This window comes from Uloborus diversus, chromosome 9 (genome assembly GCF_026930045.1).
Source record: "Uloborus diversus isolate 005 chromosome 9, Udiv.v.3.1, whole genome shotgun sequence".
In the NCBI taxonomy this organism is placed as follows: domain Eukaryota; kingdom Metazoa; phylum Arthropoda; class Arachnida; order Araneae; family Uloboridae; genus Uloborus; species Uloborus diversus.
Window position 1 is genome coordinate 48,270,522 of NC_072739.1, and position 24,265 is coordinate 48,294,786.

The 24,265-nt window shown below is 35.0% G+C and overlaps 1 protein-coding gene across 1 annotated transcript; it reads right to left on the bottom strand.

Annotated features, from left to right (window-relative positions):
• Positions 1-23,429: 23,429 nt before the first annotated feature.
• Positions 23,430-23,891, bottom strand: LOC129230597 (uncharacterized). Its single transcript, XM_054865004.1, has 2 exons — positions 23,744-23,891; positions 23,430-23,659 (listed from the first exon to the last, which is right to left on the bottom strand). Exons 1-2 carry the CDS (start codon positions 23,889-23,891, stop codon positions 23,430-23,432), a joined length of 378 nt encoding a protein of 125 aa, XP_054720979.1.
• Positions 23,892-24,265: the final 374 nt, after the last annotated feature.

Here is a 24,265-nt window from a genome sequence, read left to right on the forward strand (position 1 = left end):
GAAAAGAACCTCATTTCTTTGGCTCTTAAAAGATCCTTTTAATGCTGTAATTGAGAATAACATTTAATGTAATCTTATGTCTAAAAATACATTAATCGCTGTCTTAAAGTGTAAAAAGTTTAGTTGTAGTAGTTTATGCGTTTTAAATTGTTTTATTTTCTTCGGTTTTGAGTTTGCTGGATAATAGCCATTTTTTCATTTTTTTATTCGCATTTCGTTTTTCTTGATCCCTTTCGCGATTCAGATGTCTTACTCTGATAAATGTTCTAATTCTTGAATATTTTTTATTGCAGCTTTGCAAACATTAGGGAATTTCTTTTCCAAAACCTCTTGCAATTCTTTTGTTACATTGGGACCCTTATGAATGCTATCTTTGCCATTGATTGCCCTGAATATCTCTTCAAACTCTTCGGCATACTGAAGCCAAGTTTCTGACGGTACTGTCAATCCACCCTTAGAAATACTTTTCAGCCAAACTGCTGAATCTAAATCTTCAACGGCATTTGCTGAAATTGAACCAAGTGTTGGGTCTTCTTTCTTTGCTTTAAAGGCAATCCAACCTGAAACATATTTCAAAGCTTCGTGTTCTGTAAATGTCATATGACTATCACTTTTATTTATTTCCGCTTTCCAGGCCATAGGAATTTCTTCATCATATAATTTATTGCACGCTATTAGATCATCATCTTCATATTCCAATTCTTCAATTATTTCTTGGACATCTTTTGCTTCAAAAGCATTTTGCAGTATTTCAGCAGTTAGATATGCTCCCAAGGAGTTTTCATCTTGCGCGTTAGCTTTAGAAGACAATGCTGGTAATTTATTTGCGAGTAGTAATTTTTTTAATCGAAAGAAGACTTCTACAGGAGATGGATGATCATAAAAGCTACCAATACCTCGTATTTGACTGAACAAGCTTTCTAAGGCGTCTTGTGTCAGACGTGAAGTTAAAATATATCTTTGTCCTTCAGACTTTAAGTCTTTCTGAAGGCCTAATATAGACGAAATCGAAATTATAATTCCTTTTTGAAAAGGCAGTAAACTTTTTTTCCCATCTACCCTTAATCCAGAAATTGTCTGTTTCATTTCCAGTAATTTTTGTTCCTGTTTCTCAAAGTAGGGATCGAGACCAAAAGCGGCTTTCAGGGGTTTATGACTTGCAGGTATAGGATGGCTGCTGTTCATTATGTCGAAAAATTCGTCTACTAATTCGAAAAAGTCAGCCACTTTTTTATCTCCAGTCAATAAAAGAATGGCCTTTGCCGTTGTGGCGGAGAAAAGGGTTTTCGCAGGAGCAACTTTCTGCCTTTCATTTCCTTTCAAAGTTAAAAAACTGGGTTTTAGCTTGTGACACAACCGTAATTCTCCACGATCTTTTTCAAGAACGCTCTTGATGACGTTTTGAGTAATTTTTGTGCCTTAAGCCTTTATCAATGAAGTGATTTCTTAAAAGCTTCAGATAGTGAGGAGGATCAGCAAATACCCATATTTTTCTTTTAGGGTCATTTGGGTGGTCAAAGAAGGATTTTTCAACTGAAATATTTAGCTGATTCCACCAAGTGGAACTTCCACCTAAATCAGACACAATCGCTGAAACCAAAACCCCTGTGCTTTCCAATGCCTTAATTATTTTAAAGAGTAAGTCCATTTTCATGCATTGGTCAAAATCAAAATAAACCGGTTGCTTCCAAGGAGACATGATTCCTCTTGCTAGTACAAATTGTACCTTGGAATGTGGGCCCAAAACTTGGTCTGCTTGATTATCATATGCCAATTTGCTGTCAATGTGCATCTCGTCAAAACTAAGGATACAAAACTTTTCTAATTTGCTCATATTTTCACATTTTTCTTTCATTAACATTAAAACTCTTTCCAAGATTCCCGGCCTAATTGAAATTTTAGAACACCATCGTTTAAGAGTGGTGCCACTTGGCATTGGAATTCCAATTTTGCCTCTCCAAAATTCGTAAGCTTTTCTTAATATTGCCCTGGTCACAATACCCCTAGAAATGTCTTCCGGTTTCCATTTTATTTTCTTTTTGCTTTCCATGATAACCTTTAATTGCGAAGTAGTCATCACCTTCTTAAACTTTGTGAGCATTTGTTTATTCTTCGCTTCCAGTGACTTGACTTTTTTCTTCAATGTACGATTTTCAATCAAAACTATGTTCATTCTTTTACTTCTTTTTGTACGTTTAATCCTTTTCAATTTTAATAAATGATCTCTCTCTCGCTTTATCTTTTCAAGTTCCTTTTCTAATTTCTTAATTGTTTCGCATTGTTCTTCTAATTTTGCATTAATATTATTTTGAGGGGTGTCTTCCAGATATTCAAGTTGAACAATAGCGGCACTATCGTCTGATAAAATTCTCACAAAAATCTACAGCACGCTTTTTAGGACTGATCATTTTTAATCTTTCTTTTGCATTTTCAATTATAGTTCTCTTTCTTTTTCTCGCAGTTCTCTCGGTCACAGTTGTTTCTTCAACATTCTTGTGGCCAACTGTAAGTTTTAAACTCGGCACGGCTCCAGTTTTCAGAATTTTATTAGTTTTCAAACCAAGCAATCTATTTTTCATATCATCTTCATAATCATCTGTTGTAAAATGTTCGCTGCAAATTCTTGCATTACTTTCATTTATAGCATCTTTTCTTTTGCATTTTTGCAGCCATATATTCTTTAATTCCAAATCTTTTGGAAAAGTGTGATAAACAATATCAGTGTTCTTCGTTTTCCGATAATAATTCTCACAAACAGCTACTGCACAGCTAGCCATTTCTCTCTAAAATTCTTACAAAGAATGAACGTAGGATTCCAGGAAAGGATAGGAATGCAATGAAGTTGCTTGTCGTCAACTGCTCGCTCTGTCAACACAGTGACGTCAAAAACTGGTTTCTCCCTACCAAGACCAGTCGAAAGTCGGCACTCGTTTCTACAAAGGAGTGGACCAGCCCTTCTAAATATCTATAGTCCTGGGTAAAACTAGTTTCTGACGTCACGGCGCTGACAACGCGTCAGCCAGGATGGGGAATGTTGCTTTTTCTTCGTAGGGTCACTACAGTTTTAGTACGTATAACCCGCTCTTGTATTCTCATAAAATTATTGTTTCAAGAATGTCAAGCTGTGCTGTTGCGACCTGTAAGAATCATTACAGGAAAACTAAAGGTGAATCGATAATTTATCAAAAATTAAACCGGGATCTTTTTCCAAAAGATCCCGGTATTTTAAGAGAATGGCTGCAGAAATGTAAGAGGAATGATAAAGTTAATGTTCGCAAGGATCTGCAATATTCATTTCAAAGAAGATGATTATGAACTGGATCTGAAGAATAAACTCCTGGGATTGCCAGAGAAAAAAAATTTTGAAGCTGAACGCAGTGCCAAGTCTTTTGTTACCTTCAAATAAATTTCAAGAGATTAGTACGGATAGGGAAGAACGCAAACGGAAAAGAAATATTCGAAAAAGTGCTGTAGAGCGATTAGAGAATGTCAGCTCCAAAAAAATATGCTTAAACTATCCAAATGAAACATCACAACTCCCCACAATTAACGAAGAAGCTGATGAATGCAATTCCTGTTCCAGATTAACAGAAAATAATATAAAGCTTCAGAAAAAGAATGCAATGCTTGAAAATGAATTAAAAGAAATTAAGCAGCAGAAAAATATTTTGCTGAGAAGGTACCGAAAAAGAAGCTACAGAATTTCTCATCTACTCAATGAAAAAAAATCTCTGAAAAGAAAATTAAAAGCTGCCGAAGAAAAGAAAAAGAAATTAGTACAGATGGAAGCAAGTTGGAAAACTGTTCTAACAACAACGCAAATTGAAGCGATTGTGAAAGAAAATAAGATATTAAATTGGAAAGCTGAAGATATTTCCAGGGGTATTATATTGCGAGCTATGTCACGAAAATCTTATGATTTCTGGAGGACGAAAATTAAAATTCCACTTCCAAGTGCTTCCACTTTAAGAAGATGGTGTTCAAAATTTTCATGTGAACCTGCGGTCTTGAAAAACGTTTTATCACTAATGAAAAAAAATTCCGAAACACTAAGCATTTCAGAAAAAATATGCATACTCAGTTTTGATGAAATGCATCTGGACGGCAGATTGTGTTATGACAGCGCAGAAGATCAAGTTCTTGGCCCATTCTCTAAAGTTCAGGTTGTACTCGCTCAAGGTATTATGTTTCCATGGAAGCAGCCAGTGTATTTTGATTTTCAAAAAACAATGACAAAGACTTTACTCGAGGAAATTATTATTGCATTGGAAAAAAATGGAATTAATGTTTGCGCAATTGTTTCAGACATTGCTGGTTCAGCTACTGTTTGGAAGGAGTTGCAAATTTCAATAGAAAAAACGTTTTTTCCAAACCCTTTTGATACCAGTCGAAATATTTGGGTGTTTTCAGATCCACCCCATTACTTAAAATTACTCAGAAATCACTTTTTGGACCATGGTTTTTTGTTAGAAAATGGAACTGTACTTAACTCAACTGTCGTAGAAAATGTGTTAAGAAAAGATAGAGGTGAGATGAAACTATGCCACAAGTTGAAAGACAGTCATCTCACAGTGGAAGGCAATGAAAGGCAACGAGTTGCCCCCGTAAAAACTTTGTTCTCTGCCACTACAGCAAAAGCAATTGACTTACTGACAGGGGACAAGAATGCTGCTGAATTTTTCGAACTCGTTGACTCATTTTTCGACGTAATGAACAGCAGTGTGAGACAGCCACCAAGTCATAAACCCTTACAAGCAGCATATGGAAGCGAGGAGCATTTAGTCAAGCAAAATGAAACCCTGAATAAAATGAAAATTACAGTATCTTCATTTAGAGTTGTTGGGAAGAATTGTTTATTGCCTTTTCAAAAAGCAATTATAATCTCCATAACTTCACTAATTGGGTTATTTGAAGATTTAAAGAAGCATAATTATAAATATATTTTAACCTCTCGACTAACCCAAGACGGATTAGAAAGTTTGTTCAGCCAGATAAGAGGAGTAGGAAGTTTTTTTGATCACCCGACTCCCACAGAATTCAAAAGTCGCCTAAAAAACCTTTTGTTGGCAAACAAACTCCCTACTTTATCTTCAAAAGCCAACACTCATCTGTTCCCTGCTATTTAACAGCAAATGTGTTAAAAGATGCTTTTGCACAAAAAGATATCAATACAATAACCGCAGAAGAGGAAGATGAAACAATTTGTGAGAAAATTTATGCTGATGGTATTCCAATGTCTTGGCAAGTCGACGTAGACAGAGCTTCAACCTGCCTATTATCCCTTCCAGAACATGAAGCCCTTAAATATATATCAGGATATTCTTCCACTCAGCTGCTTTTCTTGGGGGAAAAAACCCCATTGTGCCCTTTGAGTCCATTTTCTGTCTTTTAGGCTCAGAGGAATTTCGGACGTTTCTTTGCACGTTCGGTTGCTCCAATTTTTTTAGAGTATCTTCGATCACCTCTGTGACGTCTTCTGCAAATATATATATATATATATATATATATATATATATATATATATATATATATATATATATATATATTAAGTGCTTTAAAGCATTTAAATGGAATCTTGGGGTTAAGTTTGTTAACTCCTGGATGTCTTTATTTTTAATTTTAATTCCATCCTCGTTCCCCGCATCTCGTAAAGCAATGCTACCTATTGGCCCAGCAATCATCTCGGCCAAGGTCGCAGCGGCTTTTTGGAGACGAAGTTGGGATTTCTTTTCAGACTTCCTCAGATTTTCCTTTTTGCCGCCGCTGTCTCCTTTTTTTTTCTTCAACTTCAGCAGAAAACGATTGAAATTTTTTCTGCATTGCGCCGAAATTAGCGTGCACATTTGACTCTCGTTCTTCAGCCCGTTGAAGAATCGACTTTACCGCAGACAACTGTTTATCAAGGAAAGCCAATTCTTTAATTCTCCAAGGCGTTATTACTGTGTGATTGTTGTCAAACAGCTGCGATCTAAACTCTTGACAATTATTCAGTTGCTTTTTCACCTTACTAACAAAGTTAGCACGGTATGACAAGGTGTTTTCACACCTTTTGACATCCTTCGTGGTAAAGGCAGTCCCATTGCCTTCTTCAGAGCTGTACTTTTTTTACATTGATGGCGAAGCCAGACTTCAGAGCATTCGATTCAAAATCATCTAAAATTGCAGAAAGGTTGTTTGTCTCACCCAAGCTTATATAATCATTTAAAAAATTTCCAATTATCCAAATATTTTCACTGTTTTAGAGTAGAATAAAAACTGACATAACTTCGATTAAATCCTCGGGTTGGTGTCTTTTTTTGCTGTGACAATATGCTCAGTATGTCATCATGAGGTTTAGTTATACAGTGGGTGCCAGTTCATTGAATAAGACGCTTTAATAAATCAAATCGTCAAAGCAGAACACCATCCAGCTTTATTGAAGTAGCCGCTTTATTGAATCAAAGCCCGTTAGAGCAAACGTGATTCATATAAAGGCAGTCACTGTACAAGACAACAACACATTTTGTTGCAGTAGTTTGTTATCACACTATACCTGTGTTTTGGTTGCTTGTTTTTTTTTTTTTTTTTTTTGGTTTTATTTCAATTTTGCCTGCAACTTATCTTTACTTTTAAAGGCTTATTAATTGTTACACTTAATTTATACATTTATGAAATGGCATATTGCAGAAACATGCACTAGTAGTAAGGCCAGGGTTGAAAAAAAAATTTTTGGTCACGCCAAAATGACACCAACCCAGGGATTGTACACTGACAAATAATACAAATATGATGACCAGCAACAGGCTCTGTGCCCAGCTAGGCTGATCCTAGACAATTTCTGTCCCCGAAGATCAAAAACCCTCTTTTAAAGCTACCAACTTCCTTACTCAATACAGGTGAGCTGTTCGAGGTACACACAACCCTAGTAAAGTAGTAATATTCCTTCAGGTTAGCCAGAGATTTCAATAGCTTAAAACAATGACCCTTTGTCCTGCTTTCCATGCAAAAATTCAACCCATTAACATCATTCATTTTGATAAATGAATAACTGTATCATGTCTCTTCCAACTCTCCCTTTGCTCAAAAGTAAATGTATGAAGTATTTTAAGCCGTCAATCATAACTAATAATAAGCTTTATTTGAAAGCCCGATTACTAAACTTGCAGTTCTTTTTCGAACTTTCTCCAATTAATAAATATTTTTGTAAAGATAAGGAAACCAAGACTGAACAGTATATACTTTATATCATTCATTTCTTTCGAAGTCTTACCAAACTTCTACTGATAAACCACAGCACCCTGTTGGCTTTATTACTACTTCACTGTTGACTAAGTCTTAATTTATTACGATACCCAGATCAACATTTTCTGCCAAACTAATGACTGAACCCTGTAAATAATAACTTGTACGCTACTTGACATTTACTGTCATACCCCACTTAGTAATATGATCCAAATCCTCAAGCAGCTGATTTATTTGTTCTTCTTTATCTGGGATACCCATGAATTTGCTGTCATCAGCAAAACAATTCCAAGTTTCTCGAAATATACTCATGAATCTCTTTCATAAAAATGATAAACAAGAGAGACCCTAAAACTGATCCATGAGGAACCTAACGAAAAATCTTACCCTAATTAGATTAGATGTAGTAGAATAAGGATATACTTAAATTGCTTTTTATTCAACGTTGCACCTGATGCATCTTGCACAACAGGGAGAGGATTTTTTGACAGACTTCTCAATGCATGGATGCTGCTAATAAATCTTCTCATAGCCGCGTTTATTATTTAATCCAACATCAATTATAATATCATTGATGTCAGTGTCTGTCAGCTTTTGCAGCTGATTGAAGTCGTCATACCCACTGTCAATAAATTTTTCATAATAATCTACTAAATTTATTGTAGTCAGCCAGTCAAATATTTGTGTTTTTGACTCATCAGCCATTTTTTAATCAAAAATAAAATAAATATACAGAATAAGATAGTAGTAGTAAAATATAAAGCTACCGCTTTGAAATCTGCACTTCAAACAGTGACACTGAGTGACCCACAGTTGCAGTTACATACATATCAATGAACTGTAAGGCTTTGTTAAACGGTTTTAGAGGTATTGCATTAGTAAATATATCGGCTTTGAAAAAATTTAGCTTTAAATGTTTATTTTAAAATTAAACGTTTCCTATAAATTTGGTTTTCTGTTGGGAATCAAATTGCTTTCAAAGCTTGCGTTCGGATATAGCTACCTATTCGAACGCAGGCAAATTAATCAGTATTATTTGCTTGCGTTCGACGAGCTCAGCCGGTCAACCGATCACGTGACAGCAACTGATCACGTGCTTGAATCAACTAATCAACAGCTTAAAATGCTAACCGGTTAGGTAACCAAAAGATAATAGAACGCTGAGGTTTGTATCCGGTTACTCACCGGTCGACCGGTTATGTTCGTCGAAAGCAAGCTTTGTGAATTTGGCAACAGAAACTGAGGTAAATAAACGTAGGCCAGCGACAGATCGCAAGATCCTGTGAGAGATAGACATATACCTCTAAAATTTCTTTAAAAAGCAAATCAAGACCGAAAAAGCGAGAAATGACTTCTTTCAAGTAAATGCAGAATTATGCAAAGCCTTAAAATGTCATCTAACAACGAATTACGTGCTGAAATTCGAAAAAAATGCAGAGTTCAGTTTGCTCCAAACATTATAAGATCGTTGCAAACTTGCAAATTAAAAGAGATCCTCGATCAGTTACAAAACATCATCAATCGTTCCGAAAAAGAAAAATGGTCGAATAAACAAAGAATGTACCATATTCTCGGATTATAGGCTATTCTTCAAGTTTTGATGACGGATATGCCCAGTACTGATGGTCTGGCACGGACAAAAACATATTTAAAGTTTGATGATGCATTTAGCATTTTTTTTAGGATATAATCCTGAAGCAGTTCATGAGAATTCAAAAAATCAGTAATCCAACGTCAGAAAGCACAAATATTGCAAAATATTGCAGACACGTGTTTCGGTGTTACAAGGAACACCTTTTTTAATGCAAAGAAATGTGAGCTTCTGGATGAAAAGTCATCCGAGAAAAGCAACACGGTGGAACAGGAGTTAGTATAAATATCAAAAACTAGAAATTAAACACAACAAAAAAGATAAAATGACACCTGGAGGCAAAATTTATTATATAATTCCATCAGGAAAAAAACCGTTAAGTAATAAATTTTACAAGAAAACCCATAAACAATGCAAAAAGTCCAAAAATGAAACCACTCTGAATAAATTAATTTTTTTATAGTTCAAATGTTATCCTGTCTGAATAGAAGATTAAATGTTCTGAATGAAGAATGAAAGTTCAATCCTTCTTTCTCAGAAAAAATTAGAAATTTTGCGAAAGTCCACTCCATACTTTCAAACAGGGATGCACAACCTATGATTTTTAGAGAATTAATTTTAAAATCCATTTTCAAAAAACTTAGCTGAAAATTTTTGCTTCAATTAAATTTCATTTTCTTCCAATATTTCATCAAATCTAACTCGTAATTGTTACACTTTTTGAATCCCCTAAAATTTATAAATTTGTTTTAAACTTCACACATTAAGTGTTCAAGGTAGATGATTAATCTTGAAACTTTAATTTATAATTTTACTTTCAGGTAAAAAACATACATCGTTAGTTGATGCTAATTGTCACACTTCCGCTTTAATGAAAAGCTTCGTAAGAAGCACTCAAAAGGATGTAGACGATGCAACGGTCCCCTCCACTGCAGTAGTCCCAGCCACTCCTGCAACCTCATCCACTGCAGCCGGCACATCTTCTCCAGCAGTTCCGTCCACTTCAGCAATCCTCTCTGCTTCAAAACCTTATGTGAATACATTAATACTACCTGGAAATTCCGTATTGGATGCAGAAATAAGGTGGGCTGTTAAACGCATAACGGACCATTATAGCTATAATTCGTGCAAAGATATAAACAAGCTATTTAAGGATATGTTTCCTGATAGCTTAATTGCAAAGCAATTTTCCTGTGGCCCGACGAAATGTGCGTATATAACGTGCTTTGGAATAGCCCCATACTTTGAAAACTTGCAACATAGTTTATTACAAGAGTGTGAAAGTTATTGTTTATTAATTGACGAAAGTTTAAATAAATACCTGCAAAAAAACAGCTAGACGTTCATATACGTTTTTGGAGTGAAACCAAACAATTGGTAGAAACCTACTGTGTAACATCTGTATTCATGGGACATGCTACTGCAGAGATAATGTTTTCTGAACTTCAGGAAATTTTTAAGAAAATTAATTTAAAGAAAGTAGTTCAACTATCCATGGATGGTCCTTCAGTGAACTGGAAACTATTTAACATGTTGCAGCAGGAATTAAAAAAGGAACATAATAAAGAAATGTTGAATCTGGGTAGTTGCGGTTTGCATGCAATCAACAATGCGTTCAAGCATGGCTGCTTAGCTGCAGATTGGGAGATAGATTCTTTTTTGTCATCCTTATACTGGTTATTCAAAGATTCCCCAGCACGTCGGGATGACTATTTGAAATTATCAAAGTCAAAAAAAATGCCTCTAAAGTTCTGCAAACATAGATGGCTAGAAAATTTGCCTGCATCAGAAAGGGCGCTGCAAATTTTGGAGGAAGTAAAAAATTATGTTGACAGTGCAGAGAAGCGAATTATTCCGAAACCAACGGCAAAATCTTTTCTAATAATCCAACAAGCTTGTAAAGACAAGCTTATTGAAGTGAAATTGAATTTTTTCATTTCAGTCTTAAAAATGATAAATCCTTTCCTAACAGTGTACCAGAGTTCAAAACCGTTATCACCTTTCATAGCAGACGACTTGAAACAAATAATAGCAAATATTTTAATTACCTTCAACATAGTTAAAAAAGAAAAAAAAGGAAATTTTAAACAGTGCCTTAAAAGTTTCACAACTAGATTTAAAAGATGCAAATAATTTTAATATTAACAATAAAATAAGTACCAAATTTGTGGGTGACTTAATGATTAAAAATCATTTATTCAACAAAACAATGTCTGAAAAAGACGTGATTGATGTAAAAAATCAAGTCAAGGAATTTTGTCTTGGTTTTGTAACATATTTAGTTATAAAATCACCTTTACAGTTCAGTTTTGTAAGATGCTTGCAAAGCATCAATCCAGTACATATGACTGCAAATAGCCATGATTGTTTGATTAAGATTAAATATATTCTAGTCCACCTTTCAAAACTAGACTTAGTTGCAAAGGAAAATTGTGATTTAATTCTCATGGAATTCACAGACTTTTTTTCAAATGTAGTTGCAAATTACATTGAGGATTTTCAAAATTTCAATCACAGGGATGCTGAAAGTAGGTTGGACTGCTTTTTGAACAAGTTTCTTAACCAAAAAGCTTATTCAAAAGCATGGAATATTGTGAAACTTCTTCTGATACTCTCACATGGGCAAGCTGATGTAGAAAGAGGGTTTTCTTTCAACCGTCAGCTGGAAATAGAGAATCTGAAAGAAAGATCTTTGGTTGCCCAACGGGTTGTGTTGGAGCACTTAAGGAAGACTGAAAATAAGCTTCAAATCAACAAAGAGTTAAGATCAAGTGTATCCAATGCAAGACAAAGATATATGGCATATTTAGAGGATGAAAGAAACAAGAAAGAATCAGAAACCGAAACAAAAAAAAAGGAAATCGATACTCAATGAATTAGCAGAAACAAAATAAAAAAAAGCTCACTTGGAGACCTGTATTGCAGAGTTAGAATCCGGAGCGAATGATCTTGCAGAAAAGGCAGAAAACACTGGCAATATACAGTATGTTATAAAATCCAACAGTTTTCGGCGAACTGCCAAAGACAAAAAAGTGGAACTTGTCAATGCTGACAAGAAAATTAGTGACTTGTTGAAGGAATTAAAAAATAACTAACAATAACTTTTCTTTTGTAAATAGTTGTACATATATTTAGATACATTTTTAATCATATTGCCTCTTGAATATATTTTTAATCAGTATTAAATTAATCTGAATCATTTACAAATTCAAATGTTCAAGATTACTTTTCAAGTGTGAACTTAAAATTACAAAGTTAAGGTAAGTAGTAAAATATTTTTTTATTTTTTTAAATCTGAAAGTGAATTCTGTGCTCTCACTTTGTGTAATTCAAGAGTTTTTTTTTTTTTTTTTTTTTTTCTTTTCTAGTATGGTTATTTACACCATTCCATATATACCAAAGGTTCATTATTTAAATTTAAATTGATGTTTAAGTTTAAATGGTTTGAGAGTATTAAGTTATAAAAAAAGAATTCTTTTTTTTATAAGGGTCATGAGTCTGTTAGTTAAGTGCCAGATTGATAATGCATATTGCCTTAATCTTGAATCATTCAATGAAAATCACTTGATTGTTATTTTCAGTATGTCTTATAACACATTCTTTTGCTCAAATGTACTAGTTTTCCGTGCCACGCCCATTTATAGCAAGATTAAAGGGATAAGAATTTCGTTACAACTGTAAATTTGTTTTAAAAAAGTAAAATAATCCTGAATAAAATGTAAAGGATGATTATAGCTTCGCTATCATGATTGCTGGAACTGAAAATTATTTCTGAGTTTTGTCTGAATCATAAGCATTTCAATTCAGCAATAGGTATATATAATGGTGCTGTTTTTCTAATACATTATAAGTGTTTTCTTTAAATGAAACTTGGAAAAAAACTTTACTGAATTTTAGTACGTGAAGTGGCCCTATATTTTTACAAGTGTGCCTGAAAAAGACCATATAAAGGCCCTATTTTTTAATCTGCTGGGAGAGTGGGAACCCTGGATGGCGGCTCAGCCGCCATCTTGGATTTCTTGTAGTCTTGTATGGGGGTATATTTTAGGATGACGTCACTGATTACTTGAAGTCTTTTACGAGGGTATTTTTAGAATGACGTCAACCACTAGACCGGACTAGACAGTTAGTAGGGGAGGAGAATAAAGCTTTAAATGGAAAACTTTCAGTAGTGGCGCCATCTGTTCAAAGCTGGGAGCAATAAAGAAATGTTTTTTGAGATGTGAAGAATATTGCTTGCTAGAAAAAAATTAGTGGCGCTATCTATTGGATTATTTTGGAAGTAATGGAAAATAATTTAATTAAAGATGGTTGAACGATGGTGGCGCCATCTATCGGATTATTTATGACTTATTTTTTGTGTATTATCTTTTTATTTTATTTATTATTTTCTTGAAATAAAAATAAAGTGTTTCGTGGGATTCGAGCCTGGGACATAAAGTTTCCACAGTCGGCGGTTTGGATAACAGGCGAGACCGATCAGCTGAGGAAACTTACGAAGAAGAAACGATTTAAAGGTTATATACAAGCATAGTTGACTATCACCCAAAGCATTTATTTGCATTAAATCCGATGATGAAAAATCAAGAGTAGTTTAATCAATTTTAACTATAAGGAGTATGATGGAAGCAACGACTCAAATTTTTGTGAAAAATGAGTTATTAATGAGTTTTTTTTTGTAAAAGGAGTAAATTTTTACTGTTACTTGTCTGAGCATCATTTTTGTTGTAACAAAGTATAGTGAACGTTGTGAGTTTCTGGCAAGCTTATAAAATAGTCGTATAAAAAGAGGTGCCCAAACATTTTTACCTCATTATGTCGATATGAATTTTAACGTACGGATTGATCATAATCGTTGCTGTGATGGACAAGGTTCTGACTCCTCTGTATCGGGATCCTCAAGTTCCAGGAAGTTTTGGAGGTGTGAATGCTTTACATCATGCTTTAAAAGAACGCGTGAAGACAAAGGAGATCAAAAAATGGTTGCAGACCAATGACTCGTACTTTTTGCACAAGCCTATCAGACACAAGTTCCAGAGAAATCGAGTCATCGTAGGAAACATAAACGAGAAGTTTCAGTCTGATTTGGTCGACATGCAGTCCCTAGCAGACACAAATAATGGTTATAAATAATTACTTACTTGCTTGGATATTCTATCAAAATATGCATGGGTTGTACCGCTAAAATGTCAGAAAAGTGATGAAATCGTATCCGCTTTTGAAATTATATTTTCGGAACGAAAACCGGAAATAATGCAGACAGATGCGGGCAAAGAACTTACAAACAATCAAGTGATAAAATACCTGAAAAAGAAACATGTACATTTTTTTCGCGACAAATAATTCAACAAAAGCATCAGTCGTTGAACGTTTTAATCGAACACTTAAGACAAAAATGTGGAAGTATTTTACAGAAATGAATACGAAACGGTACATCGATGTGATTGATAAACTGATTTACAGTTACAATAATACGTGGCATCGAAGCATAAAAATGAAGCCTTCTTCAGTTAACATAGATAATCAAGATATTGCTTGGAGAAATCTTTATGGCGATCTTGAAACCGCTACAAGGTATGAAAGTAAATTTTCACTTAAAATAGGAGACACCGTCAGAATAAGTAAAGAAAAATTGCGGTTTGAGAAAGGATATGAGCAGAACTGGACGAGAGAAATATTTACGATTCATAAAGTATTGCCTAGAAATCCTTTAGTGTATAAGCTAAAAGATCTTACTGGCGAAATATTAGAGGGAACGTTTTATTCACAAGAGCTTCAGAAAATCACAGATTCTGGATATTACCCCGTTGAAAAGGTCTTAAAAACAAGACGACGTTTGGGAAGAACGGAATATTTTGTGAAGTTTCAAGGTTATCCTGAAAAATTCAATGCATGGGTGAATGATGTGAAAGGGATATAAAAGAGTGCTGTACTTACCTCTTTCATTCAGGGGTCACGAACATGTCATTCTATGTTACGCTTATCAGCGACAGCTCTAGTCGCTTCTTCCCTGAGAATAAAACTTCTCATTTTATTACACAGCTTCCCTCAAGTATTCATTTGAGTCACCATGAATGGGAAGTAGGTTTAACCGATATTATATACCCTCATTCGTGGTATAACATTAGGTCAAACAATAATTTATTCGGATTTGATTTAGGCGATGGAGTGATACAAGGGCGGCGAATACCTCCTGGTTGTTATGAAACAGTACCAGATCTCTTGAAAGCTATGACTTTAACGGCATTCAAACATAAAATAGAATTTCACTATCATTCTGTAACAAAACGAGTGACAATCAAAACAAAGGAAGGTGGTAAAGTCGTTCTTCACACAGGCATAGCAGAACTCTTAGGTTTTCATGCCGGAGAATTTAATGGAACGGAACACAGTCCCTTTATAGCCGATCCAGCAGCTTCCTTTCCCGTCATGTATGTGTATTGCGATCTCGTAGAGCCACAAATCGTGGGTGATGTCAAAGCTCCTCTTTTAAAAATTATCAAAGTAGAAAAAAGAGATAGTGAAATGGTTAATGTTCATTATACGAGACCTCACTACTTGCCTGTCATGCGACAACATTTTCAAACAATTGAAATAGATTTGCGTCTACACTCTGGTGAATTCGTTCCTTTTGAACGAGGTTTGGCATACATTCGTGCTGCATTTTCGCATGAAACAAATTATATAAATACTGCATGACATTAACGTACATCGTCATTTGTGTACAAAACGTGAATCATGCTTGTTCCTTACACTTGCTGTTCGAAAAAATTTGAAGACTATTATGTCGGGCAAACCGGAAACGGAATGCCCTTGTATCAAGGCCTGTCTCTGCAAAAGGGGCACGGCCTTGGTGGTTTTTTTCGCAAAACTTTTCCGCACTGCACTGCCTTTCCTGAGAAGTGGAGTTAAAACAATCGGAAAAGAAGCTTTACGAACTGGAGCCATGATCGCTAATGATGTATTGGCTGGTGAGAAATTGGAAAACTCGGCTAAAACAAGAGGGAAAGAAGTTGCAAAATTGTTAGCCAAGAAAGTTCTTAAAAAGGCAGATGAATTGATTGGTCACGGAAGGTTTAAAAGGAAGCGCAAAGCCTATAAACCAGTCATTCGAGCCAAAGTTAAGAAAGCTAAAGGACGTGATATTTTTGACTCTTAGTCAGAATGGCTTACCTGTTAAAAGATTCTCCTGAATGTGCTAAATCTGAACTTAATTTATTTACTTCACCACCCACGCAAACAGTCATCGAAAGAGGGCAGTGGATAGAATTTCACCCTGTTGCAAATGTGTCTGACGGTAGCCCAATAGAATTTAACATTTCCGAGACCGGTGACGATTATTTAGACTTGTCACAGAATCTCTTATTTGTTAAAGTTAAAATTGTGAACGGAAATGGAACTAAGAAAATGTGGGTCCCGTCAATTTATTTTTACATGCCTTGTTTTTCCAGGTAGATGTTAGCTTGAATGAAAGATTAATCTCTTCGAGCAATAACACGTATCCATACTGAGCAATTATTGAAAAATTATTAAACCATGGATATGAAGCAAAAACGTCACAGCTGTCTTCTGAATTGTTTTTTAAGGACACTGCAGGTCAAATGAATAACTATGATTTGACTGCCGAAAATAAGACCCCTAATGAAGGATTTATTAAAAGAGCATATATGTTTCGACTCAGTTCTACAGTGGATATGATAGGACGCCTACATGTTGACATATTTCATCAAGATCGACTAATGATTAATATGGTAGATATGAAAATTAAGCTTATTCGAAGCAAGCCAGAGTTTTGCTTGTTGGGAGATGGTAACTTTAAAGTAATCCTGGAGCAGGCATCGATGTTTGTACGCAAAGTTCGAGTCAGCCCTGGTGTAGTGTTGGGGCACGCTAAAAGCTTAGAGAAGACAACAGCCAAGTATCCTATTAACAGAATAGTCAGTAAAGTATACTCCATTCCTGGAGGAAACATGAGTTTTGTGCAAGACAACATCTTTACTGGACAAATGCCAAAGCGCTTGGTTGTAGCCTGTGTTAACAACGATGCTTTTAATGGAAGCTATAAAAAGACACCATTTGAATTCAAACACTATGATATTAATTTCATTGGAGTTTACATCGACGGACAGCCGATGCCTCATAATCCATTGCAGCCTAATTTTACTAATAAAAACTATATTCGTGCATTTAACAATTTATTTTGCAATTCAGAAGATCGAGGACTTTATTTGTCAAGAGAAGAATTTCCCGACGGATACTGCTTATTTCATTTTGATTTGTCCCCTGACCTCTGTGATGGAGTTCATTTAAATCTCGTTCTACACAGTAATTTAGGACTGGAACTTAAAGTTGAAGTGCCTCTACCACAGACCATTTCCTTATTGGTATACGTAGAATTTGAAAATTTGATTGAAATCAACAAAGCGAGAAACATCTTGTACGATTTCGGTAACTAATGAATTCTTTGGATATTCAGAGTAATGCTTCGTCATCGCTATGTGTCGAGATATTTTCTCGGAGTTTTTCCTTGTGATAAGATTCCATGCATTGCATTGTTTCCTGCTGCATTAGTAGACCATGAGCCACCAATATGAAACCCTCCCCCCCCGGTGGGAATTTATGACTTATACTTTTTTTTGTTGGTATTACCTACCAGATTAAGAATTCAGTTGTTTGCCCTTTTTAAATTACAGCATATTCCGGAAAATAAAGAAAATTGAAGAAAAAAAAACAAAAAAAAAACGAAAGTCAAAAAAGTTTAATTTTTTGTTCATTTAATTATTTTAAAGTATAAAAAGATGCAATAATTACCATATTTTTGTAAATTTATTCAGAATGACTCATAAATGACTCTTAAATGAAAAAAATAAAATAAAAACATACCTAGATCTACTAGCAGCATAATTATAACATTATAGTATGATTTGAAATTAACTGTTATTTTCTTCATCCTCATATATTATGTCGTCTAAGTTTAGTACTTCTGCTTCATCTTCATCTTCAAATTCGTTTGGTTCAAAGCCCTCTGGAACGTCAAGCAGTTCGGGTGGCAACGGATCTCCTTTAATCCAGTCAAACTTCAGTTCACCATTCTTCAACTTCCATCCATGTCCCACTGGAGTTGGGATGGAGGGTTTAGCTACATGTGCGTTATTCCATATGTAACATTGGTAGTTGACACGTTTTATGTGGTTTTCTAATGAAGTTTTGCATGGAGGCAGTAGACTTAAATCCACACCTTGATTGTTGGACAGAGGAAATGCAGTTCTCGGAGAAAACTTTTGTGCGAATAAATCAAACCGCAGTTTGTTTATATTTGTATATTCCTTACTGCTGTACAAACAACAAACAAATTCCTCCAACCCTGTCAGTAACGTGTCTGTAATTGTCGGTGATGCTCCTACTGATGTAAGAATAGGTACAAACTTCGAAAACTTTTCCAATTTCGATTTCACAGACAACTTTCCGTGACGAACAAAGGAACTAGTGGTGTCGCAACCGGACAGGGCATGCACATTCAACATAGCGTGGCTCATTTCTGCACCTAAGTTATGAGAAATGGCGGTGACATTAATAACCCTTCGTTTGTTACCTGTTCCTGTATCAAAGAAAACTATGTTTTCAATGCTGCTGGCATATCTTACCAACAACATAAAAACATCTGTATCCGGGGATCTAACTCTGATGGGTGAGTTGTCTTGACAAGACTGTGAAGCTTGGATACAGTGTAGTATTATTTTGGTATCCGCTTCCTCTTGTGAAGTGCATAGGTCTTCTTGTGTACTATATTTGATGGTCAACCCATCTTCGCTAGTAAACCAAGTGCACTTATCACCATGTGATAAATAAAGATTTCTCCCATGTAATATGTGGGCATGTTTGTCCTGAACCCATTCACTATGAAGTAGGTTGATCAGTTGCTCTTTATTTTTGCCATTAGCAAGGAATTTTTTCCAATCCCGTGGAATCTTAGTTTTGGGTCCTCTTATTAAAAAAGTATCTCCACAACCCCTTCTTTGTCTTTCAATGTTTTTAATAGAAACATCTTGGTAAGTATCTGTTACAAAATCTATCCTGCTGCACTTGGGGAAGCGGCTCAAGACAGTCTCTGCAATTTCACCAAAGGTTTCTGGAATATTAGTAAGGGCCTGAAAGTAAGCCATGGCGTCTATCACATATATACATTCTTCAATCTTTGGAGATTCGTCGACTATACCCTTGACCTCCAAAGCGTGGAGTAATTTGGACTTTTCAGTTTTTGTTGGACATCCATCAGCAGTGGCTAATGCCCACGGTACTGGACCTAATGGATATGACATCAGCTTATCCAGGTTAATTTCACGTTCTTGTGACAAAAGTAAAACTCGAGCAAAAATATTCCTTTCTGCTCTTATCTCTACTAATCTGTTTTGTGCAGTAGTAACAGTAATCGTTTCTTGAATACTTTTGAAAGTTTGAAGCTTTTGTCTCTTAAGTGGTACATGAAATTTTTTATTCTTTACAATAAATCTGTCATGTATAAAACTTTGTAGGAAGCTTTCCCTAGATTATCAACGTTGAGAAAATTTTCTTCTACCGAATCGGGGACAGGTCTTCCAGATGATAAACAGAACAGCTTATCGTGGTTTTCAACTTCAAATGGATTAACGTATTGTTCAAAAGCGTCAAGTATTTTCGAAATACTTTTGTCACTTCGTTTCATTTCATTTGATTGCATGTCACAGTGAGAGTAATCTGATGACTGAAACATACCTGCATTTTCAAGTGCTAACTCTACATACTTAGCACGTTCATGTCTTGTAATGCACCATCGTGCATATGCCCAGAAATTTCGGCTAAATCCTATTATTCCGCCAGTACATTTGGCATGTCTATTGGATAAATTCATATGACGTCAGAAAGTCACTGATCCTTTGACTGTGACGTCACGATAACGAATGTGAAGAATATTTATTTAGCTTTCTTTCGTTTTTCGTTGGATTCGTTTATTGTTCGTGTTGGTTTGTGTTTATGTTTTTTTTTACTTCCTTTCCTTATCGGATCTACAAAAAAAAAAAAAAATAATAATAATAATATCGGACTAAACAGAAATACTGCTGTGGTTCTTTTTCTTGATCAAGCTATCACCCTTTTTAAAATCGAACCGTTTTCGAACAGTTTTTTTTTTAAATCATTTTTAGTAGTTTTCATGACTTTTTTGTGTTTTTTCAGGAATATGCTGTAATTTTCAAGTGGCAAACACCTAAAACCTTAAAGTATATGTCAATACAAACACAAAAATGTATGTGTCGAAAATTCCCACGGGGGAGGGAGGGGGGGTATACACCAGCCTCCGCTCTATAGTTGTTAATACTGATAAGCATACTGAGCCAGGAACTCACTGGGTTGTCCTGTTTATAGAGAACCCTCAAACTAGAATTTTTCGACTCCTATGGTTTGACGCCTCAAACCTATGGCTATCATATTACAAGATTTGTGAAGAAATATGAACATGTTAAATGGAATCAAGTACTTCTCCAAAGTTTGACTTCAAATGTATGTGGACAATATTGTATTTACTATCTAATCAAGAGATGTCAAGGTTTATGTATGGATATCGTTGTGAAAAATTTATTTCAGAAAATCAGTGATTTTCAATTGTATCAATATGTTAAAAAGAAATTTGGTGTAAATATGATTTTTAAAAAACAATAAATGTTTTTTTCAGTTACAATTCAGAGTTTTGTTTTACTGTGTTGATCTTTTTCTGTCACCAAACAATTTTTTTTTCTACAAAAGCAATAACTTTTCTTTTAGTAATAATGTATATGTACTAAATTTTTGATTATTTTTATAATTTTTTTAAATTTATTATTTTTATTTTTCTATATTTTTTTCCCAACTATTATTTTTTTTTACTAGCAGATTTTTTTTTCTCATTAAACTTTTCTTTAATTCTTTGCATTTGACTAAAAGTAAATTATTATTTTTTTGTGACTTTTTTTTTCATCTAATGGTAATTCTCTGTTTTCTAATTAAAAAAAAAAACAGTGAAAGTGTTTCAAATCACACAATAAAGATACTAAGTTTTTATTTTTAACTCACATTTATTAAAACACAATACAAGAAATTACAAATAACTTTTCCAGGCATATGGCTTTGCATACATATTCTTCTGTCTATCAACAATAGGCTTGGTTACAGTTGGTTTTGCATATAGCGTCCTCCGTCTTTTAACAACAGGCTTCGTAACATTTTTCTTCAAATACTTGTTCTGAATAAACTCGGAAGGAAAATTTACATCTTCTAATACATTCAAAAATGTTTCATGTCCAACTGGTGTCCCTTTTCTAGAACGCAGTAAAAAAGTGTCCAAATCCGTAATATTTGAGTTCGGTATGGTTTCCCCGCGCACTAGAAGCTCGTTTTTATCATTCCACGAAAGAGTTGATTGGTTGTTCTTGAGAAACTCTAAAATCTTCAGCGCTTGCTTTTTCCCTTTCTCTGGTGCTGCTTCCAAAATGTCTTTCACAATATCAGGACCTCTTACTTCGACCATTTCAGATTCCAATGGTTTTGTAGAAGGCAATTTTACGAATTTTTGCAAAATTTGCAAGTACAACACGCGTTTTTCTTCGTCACTCAGGTCACGGCGAAGTAAAATGGCATTCATATCCTTGTCCAACGTAGACAAATGATCCGAAGCAAAGTGTTTGATCCTCGGGTAGCAAGACATATTTCTTTGCATTATCCATGAATGAGAGACGTTAAAACATATAGTGCTGCAGGTATTAATTTACTTAGGAAACCGTCTCCTTTTTGTACGAGGATGCCTCGTTTCTTGAACAAGGGAACTTTCTGCTGCGCTAACACTCGCAGAGTCCTTTTATATGGTCTCAGTTTTTTCAAACGTTGTTTACTGAATGGTATGTTGCCGCATAAGTTCTTATAGCATTCACACAACGCTTTTATAACACTATTGGGAGCTCTTCTCAACAGCGAAGTACGAAGTTTGCTTTTTCTTAAGAGCCGGAGCTGCTCTAAATTTTGCTGTGCAAAAGATGACAGTCTGCTTTTAAATGACATATCTCGTGGTGTGTACTGTTTATTTATAGAAAACTGGCGTATGCTGCTGCTTTCCCAAAGCACAGTGTTTAAAATGTGGGGTATGGACAGGGCAAGAAATATATCTGCTTTCTAATTCATGAAATTTGGGACAGCCAACATCATTTAAATCCAATACTTTTTTTCCAGACAACTTTTCAATAAATTTACACTTCTCTAAACCTTTAACGTATATGTCAGTAAAAGAAATGAGCAACATAGTCAATATGTGTCGTACAGCTTTGTAAGGTAACTCGCCGCTTTCCTAATACAATTCGTGTAAATTTCGGATTATCCAAGAATAACTTTTGTTTTTTGTACGATAATTCTTCCCAAGGTCGAGGACATAAGAAGGACCAACGGCCATGATAAATGTGATTCACCGAGTAAAATGCTAGCTCCTTAATAACATAGCTATGTGGAGCTAATTGAAAGCCCTCAAAATCAATTACAACAGCCGACATGTTTCCTCTTCCTGTTTCTACACCATAAATGGTTAACGAGGCTCGTACGTGTAATTTATATCTCCTGGAAAAAATTCCTGTGCGCATGCGTAAACGGTCATTAGTTTCGGGTCTGAAGTCTAGAAAAAGGTATCCATACGCGGGACTTGTGGCATCACTGAATACTTCTAGGAAAGCCTTAACTTTACCTCGAAACATTTGGCGAGCAAGATGAGTAATTTGACTTTTATCTCTAGGGTTTTTGTACAGCACTAAATAATGCGAGTTTAAGTTGATTGTTCGCATTTCCGTACTTTTATAAAAATTATTTTGAGCAATGAATATGCAACTAATATTTCTATGGTGACTTCCTTTCGTAAAAAGTTTGGTCAACCGCGAATCGTTTCCTAGTTCTGACATTTAATCATCAATCATAATAAGACAGTCTCTTACAGTACTTAAATGAGAGGGTAACCCTTCTACAAATTCGATATTTTTCATTTTATTAAGTAAAGACTGATAAACTCCGTAGCAGTAAATAATCTTTTGAGGCTGAGGCTTGAACATGTTTTCTTCGATTAGACGCTTTACGAAAACTGTTTTGCCAGAGCCAGTGGGACCTGAAATCATACACGTGGAAGGATGTTTCAAGTACGGAAACTCCATTTTGAATGATTGTTTCACGTGTATACAAAGCTTTTTATACCTTTAATAAAAGAGAAAATTATACTACCTTTTATAGAAAACCAGTTGCCCTGAAAAAAGTTTGCCCAGAAAAGGTCTTTCTTTTGTGTGTGTGGCCCTGAAAAGGGCCTTTGTTTTTTTCAATGGTTCTGAAAAGAACCTTTTTTTATATATAATCTTGTAAAAGACTTTTTAGCAATATAAGCGTTCTAATTCATGTTAATTTGTGTGGCCCTGAAAAGGGCCTTTTTTTTTAGTTTCCACATTTGCCAAGCAGTTATCGAGATCCTCTTTTCACCCGAACGACAGGAATAATAGCAGGACAGCTATGCTAGTCAGAATTAAAAGCTAGTAGCCATAAGGAAGTGTAGAATAGTCAACTTCATTGACAACTCTTTTGTCGTAAACTATCCGTAAGCTTTGGTTTCTGGGTTGTTGATGACATTACGACGCTTTGGATCCCTTGTAATTTTTGCAGGATTGGAAATTTCAATGCTTTCATGATCCATATTGCATACCAACTCTCTTATGGAATCGAAATTTAAAACTTCGGTATTTTTAAAGTTTAATGTAAAGCCTCGCACTTTACAACACGTCTTTCTTCCTGCTGTTTGATAAGCATAGTTCTTAGGCCCACCTAGAAATGCAAAGAAAATCTTGTTATGTTAACAAAATAAGTAACTTTTTTTTCCTTCAAATGAAGAATGAAATGCTATCTTACCGGAAATAAAAGTTGTTATAGTGTCTCCTTCCAATTCGTCAGTAAACTCCCCTAGGAAGTTGCCTAAAGGAGGATCATTTGAACCATCACTCGCATAAATAATTGAATCTGTGTCATGGTATACAACGGATCGACCCAATTTTTCCATTTCTTGGTAGAGTTTCAGCCGTGCCCAAGCCGCGGTAAAGGAAGCCAGGAACACATTGGTGGTAATGTTTTGGCTGACAAATTCTGTCGCCAATTCCCACTGAATCGCAGCTATTTCGGCTGACGGAAAATACACGTCTTTGATCTAAAAAATTAAATAGAAAATTCTTTGATCAAGTAAAGGTAAAGCAAACATTTTCTTCAATGTAAAACTAATAGAAAATGAAAAAATAAAATCTCTTACGTTTTTAGTCGAGTTCAGCAGCATTTTGTTAAAATCTGTCACGTTATTTACGTACTTCAATTGGGTTTTATTAGTGTTTCCCCATCTAAAACGAGGAGTAAGAAGTTAAAATTGCAAAAAGTTTTTTTTTT